The sequence below is a fragment of the Dipodomys ordii genome, unplaced genomic scaffold (genome assembly GCF_000151885.1).
Source record: "Dipodomys ordii isolate 6190 unplaced genomic scaffold, Dord_2.0 Scaffold45, whole genome shotgun sequence".
Lineage (NCBI taxonomy): Eukaryota > Metazoa > Chordata > Mammalia > Rodentia > Heteromyidae > Dipodomys > Dipodomys ordii.
In genome coordinates this window covers 3,356,555-3,362,332 of record NW_012267261.1, presented here as the reverse complement: position 1 = coordinate 3,362,332, position 5,778 = coordinate 3,356,555, and the positions used below count along the sequence as shown (strand labels likewise).

Sequence of the window (5,778 nt, the reverse complement as noted above, 5' to 3'; positions counted from 1 at the left end):
TTCCTTCCTTCCTTCCTTTCGTGTGTGTGTGTGTGTGTGTGTGTGTGTGTGAATTCTGGGGCTTGAACTCAGGCCTTCCCACTGTGAGTTTAAGCTCTGATAAATAAGGTCTATTCTGAGTTTTTCAATTTTACTAATTTTATTGTTTATGTGGTACTGAGGAATTGAACCAGGGCCTCGTGCATGCTAGGCAAGCATCTACCACTAAACCACATTTCCAGACCTGAGTTACATTTCATCTATGAAGGAAGGTAACGCTCCCACTGTTTCACTGTGCATGTGGCTATCTATTAGTCCCAGCACCATTTATTGAGAAAGCTCTTCTTTCTCTCATTGTGGGATCTTGACATCTTGTCAGAATCAACTGAGTGTTGACGCATGATTTTATTTCTGGATGCTCAGCTCTGTTTTATCTATCATTTCGTTTATCCTTCTGCCAGTCATCACACTGTTTTGATTAATGTACTTGTGAGTGAGTTATGAAATTGTAAGTGTGAGACTTCCATCTTTGTCTTTCTTTGGTAAGATTGTTTTAGCTTTCTGGGTCCCTTTCATTTCTTTATAAATGTAGGAACAGCTTGTCAATTTATGCAAAAGAGAGAGAGAGACAGAGAGAAAGAGAGATGGGAAAAAAAGACAAGGAAAGAAGAAATCTAGAGCTTGGTGCTGGTGGCTCATGCCTATGATCCTAGCCACTCAGGAAGCTGAAATCTAGGGATGGAAGTTTAAAACCAGTCCCCAGAGAGAAAAAGCCTGGGCAGAAAACTTGAGATTCATATTTCTAATTGTCCAGCAAAACAACTGGAAGTGGAGATGTGGCTAAAAGGGTAAGTTGTCAGCCTTGGGCAGAAACATTCAAGCAAGATTAGGAGGTCTTGAGTCCCTAGTACTTACCTACCTACCTACACACACACACACACACACACACACACACACACACACACACACACACACCACATGGGGATGCACACATGTGCATACCTGCACACATACAATGTGGCAGTTTGAAGAAGGAAAACATGTTAATGTTGAAAATAAAAATAAAATAAAATAAAGAAATAAAATGGATCCTGAGGTCTAAACAGAGCTGATAGCTTTTGCTCAGAGGCTTCAGAGATGAGTTGGATCATTGTCATGAAATAAGGACTCCAGGCAGACAGAAATAACTCAGCAAAGCTCTGGGGCGAAGAAAATGTAGGTTGTGTTCATGAATTCAGAACAGAAAATAAATCTGTAAACAAAAAGATAAGCCTAAATATATAGATAAGTGGTTTGGATTTGGAAAGTGCTGGATTAATGAAATGTTTCATATCATCATGTGCTACTGCATGTACACTTGGAACTGAGTGAGATTTAGAGTTGATGCCTCTTAGGTCCCTTGAGAGAAGTAAATGTCAAGGCTAGAGGTCAATACAGCATCACGTGGGGACATAAAATAGGAATCAGAGATATATGAAAGACTGACGATAACGAAAACCATTACAATTAAAGCAAGTATCAAAGAGAGCAAAGGATGGGAGATTTGCCAGCTTTGGATTAATTAAATTGCAGCAAAATGAAACAATCTTTCTCCAGTGCAGCGAGGCTGTAATGCTATCCCATTATGATTCATTCCAAATTCAACTTTGATCCATTTGGTTGGTTAAGAATGAAATGAGGGTTACGTTGCCAATAGAAGATCGTCATTGGTCTCAAAATTACTTAAATTGAAGGTATTGTTCTTACTTATACCTGCTTTCTGTGATCTCAGAATTGGTATTAATAGGATTTGAATATGACTAACTCTTGAATTAGGATTGTAACAATAATTGTAACAATAATTTACAAAAATGTAATCAACAAGGTCTATGTTTCAAGCTTTTGATCTTTGCTTGTGCCCTGTGTTTGATCGCTAGGGCAAGGGAAGAATGACTGCTCTTAAGTGAAATGGACAGGAATGAGAGGTATTGATCGGGTTCTTCCTGCCATTGATTGTGTAGCCGTCATTTCTCCAAGTAGTGAATCATGCTGACAGGATGCATTACATTTAATGCATTTTTCCGTATCTAGAAGATTTGTAATTGAAGCACGCTTGCCTTTTAAGAGGAAGCTCTGCTGTGTTCTACAGCCATTGAAATCTTTATCCTGACTGGGAAAGTTAGTATCTCTGCTACCTAGAGAGATTTGAACATGAAGCTCTCAACTCCTCTTTGCTTTGGACTCCTGACATTTGTATCTGGGATGATCGTTCTAGAATCAGTGCATGGACGGCCATATCTCACCCAAGGTATGTACACAAAAATCTAAAATACTACAGGTAGGCAGATGATCCTTATCTTACTATGTACATCACTCTGATTTTTCTGCCATTAGTGAAGTAAGGTTCTATGGCATTAATATAAGTCAGTTGCCAAACATTATTTAAGTAGTTGTTGTTCTAAATTAAATGTAGTCTAGGAAGCTCTCTCCTCAAGTAAATTGTACCAAAATAACTTGACCCAATATTGTATTAAATTATTCCCTAGTATACTTTTTTCCCCTAATCATGAGTAAATTGCTTTGAACATTTCTGAATAAAGATCAGGAATGTATAAATAGTAAAATAGCCAGTCATATAATCTTTGCATATTTCAAAAATACATCTTGATGAAAGAAAAAAGATATTTTTTATTGGATGAGACTATTAGTGAATTCTTGTGAAATGAGAGCAACTTGGAGACTAATAAACAAAGATAAAAATATATTTGCATAGAGAATACATAGAGAATAATACATGGAGAAAACTCCATGTAACTAACCTTCAGGAGGGCAATGCTAGCACACAGCTTAAATACTCACTAGATTTGGCTAAAGTGTAGCAAATTCATAGTACTTACATTATACAAAATAATCTGATCAATCTATAAAACATAAACTTCTATAAAATTAGTGAAATTAAATTGTTGCTTTTATTACAATGTCCAAATAATTTCTTACAATTATCAATGCTCTTTACAGTAGAAGTAGATCTTAATATAAGATGTGGAGTTAGTATTTGTACTAATTCATTATAAACTAACAATTTAGCCACATTGAAACCTGTATACATTTTTTATGTTTTAAAAATTGTGACTTAAATTAATACCCCTTCTATGCTGAAATTCTGAGTTTTTTGCTGACTTTTTTTACTTTCAATTTACAGAAGGGATCTTAATGGAATATAATAAATCTTGTTTGAGTTACACTAAGTAGAAAAAAGGATCAAGCTTCCCACTTTTGGAAGGAATTCAACCTTATTAGGCTTTGTTTCCTACAAAGTGGTTTTATAAGTTAATGGCTGTCATTATGCAGTGGAAAGAAATTTGCATGGACTTCATTATTTATGGTCAGGGATCATCTCATTGTAAGGCGAATCATAACAGAAACCTGAATAAAAGGCTAGACTAAAGAACCTGAATTTTTATCCATGACGCCCTTTGTTCACACACCTCTTTGTTTACTCAAAAATTAATGCACTTGGTAGTGCTCTTTTGCTATCTCTGCAGGAGATTTTCCCAATGCTTCTAATTCAGTATTAACTTGAGAGAAAGAATATGGTTATTTGCTGAGGACTTTGCAAAATTAGTATGTGTTAATAGCAATTGTAAAATTAGTATGTGTTAACAATTGTGATTTCACATGCATTTGTGAAATAAAAAATAGAATTCCAACTATAAAGCATTTGCTTGATTATAATTAAATCACCCTTCAGAACTCAGAATCCCAGTGTTTTGCTTCTATCATTGTCAGCTAAAAAGAAGTATTTTTCTTCCACTGAGATCCTGCTTGATCTCATCGTATGCAAATGAGATGATTTCAGATCTAAAGTGTTTAAGACTAAAGAAAGCTTCTCTACATGCACACATTTTTTTCAAAGCTACAAATTATTTGATTTAGTTTTTTAACTAAGCATATATCTTCAGATAGACTATAAAGTTGGAAATGTCTAAACATCCCTCAGTATGGCATATAATATCCAAAACATATAATTCAATCCTGTTATCTTTTATCTAAAAAGGGCCACTCTCTGTGGATAAGCCTTAAACTTGGAAAATAGCTTAACACAAAAAAATGGAAGAGAGAATATCTTAGCCAAGAAGACTGGAAAATTTATATTTTGCTATACTATTATTTGGATTATCTCATTGTTTCTTTCTGATAAAACTTCTTGTCTCTTTAGTTAAAAGTGTCTCATGTAAATGAAAGGCTAAATGAGAAGTTTGCTAAAGTTTTGTGCCTTGAGTAATAACGAATCAAAGTTTTCTGGCAGTTGCTTAAACAATCACTATTGGTTGTATGAGTAGTGCTACCATTCATGCCAGAGATAAACCTAAATTTGGCATTTAATATCACCTCCCCTCTGTTCAAAGATAGAAACATTAAAGGTAAAAAGTGGGTTTTTTCCTTAAAGTTATGTTGTAAATTAAAAATGGAGGCAAGAAACACAATTATTTTCTATGATTTTTTTCCTTTAGCTGACTATTTACTCTAGCATTGTGAAGTTTAAAAAATGTTGAAAAAAAGTCTTTTCTTCAATGATGATTATAAAAAGATGTCTTTCTTGTACAGCAGTGGAAAGAATTTGTGAGAACATAATTATGCAGGAATAATCATAGGAAGCAAAATTGATAAAGGCAAAAATTTATTGTCTTAAAAATGTTCCACATACATATGCAGAGAAATTGGCAGAGAAAGTAACTGTATATTAAGCAAACAAATTTCAGATTTCTAACTTACTAGTTAATTTCCTCCAAGTCTTATCACTTCCCTAAGATAAATGAGTTTGGTTTTGTTGTTTTGTTCTCACAGTGTAATATTCTCTTCCGGAAGCAAGAGAATAGAACTCACTGTCATATACTCTTTTTCCTCTCAATGAAAACATCTTAACGATTCAAATTTTCTATTTTAATGAGCAATTAGAATAAAATTGCAAATCATATCTTTCTTTTACATGAAATTATATTATGAGAATTTGTTATATAATCCATACTGAAAGCTATTAATATTTTAAATACTCAAAAATGAAAAAGCCCACACAGACCATTTATATGTCTATGATCTAAAGAAATTTCAAGACCAGAAGAACAACAAAGTTATTACTGATAAGTGAAGAAAGCTTTGATCCTGTCTATTGCCCCAAATCATCATTTTTTTCCTTCAGTAAGAAATTTAATTTAATTCAGCAACTGTCATGTTCCAGACACAGAGACAGATGATTTAAAGGAAGAGTCCAGTCAGACTTTGAGGCATTACTCTGCCTGCAACCATACGTCTGCCACTCCTAAATTTGATCCTCCTTAATCTAGCTTCTGACCACACTGCCACAGCAGGTATGGAGAGTCAGGGAGAGAGGAAAATTGTCTAATAGAAATGGTGTAATAAACTTCTAATTGCTGGGTCACCTTGTTAAAGTTTATTGCATTGTACTAATTAGTATTTCAATGTTGTTAACAGAAAAGGGTCATTGCATTTCATCACTGAAATACAGCTAGTTTTTCCAGTTTTTCTACTCCAGTGTTGAGAGAGTTGGGGACCTGAGCAATGAATGGCTGGGATGTACACTGAGAAAGATGGAAAGGTGTCAAATGGAAAATGTAGGCAGCATTCCAGTTCTCCACAAGGTTTCTTCAGAGACTTTGTAATCTCTGGAATACATATTGACTCATATTTAAATGTGTATCAAATAAAATCACAAAACCGAATGAGGATCAGAGGAAGTCTCTTGGGAAAAATAAGTGGGTTTCTTTTCTCTCCCACCCTCCCCTTCTTCCCCTCCCTCTT

At 34.6% G+C, this 5,778-nt stretch overlaps 1 protein-coding gene across 1 annotated transcript in view; it reads left to right on the top strand.

Annotated features, from left to right (window-relative positions):
* The first annotated feature begins 2,169 nt into the window (after window positions 1–2,169).
* The window catches only part of Uts2b (urotensin 2B), a 13,941-nt gene continuing 10,332 nt past the window's right edge, over window positions 2,170–5,778 (top strand). Inside the window, exon 1 of the mRNA XM_013019300.1 lies at window positions 2,170–2,266. Within this exon, the coding sequence (XP_012874754.1) occupies window positions 2,170–2,266 (97 nt within the window). The remainder of the gene's footprint in view (window positions 2,267–5,778) is intronic.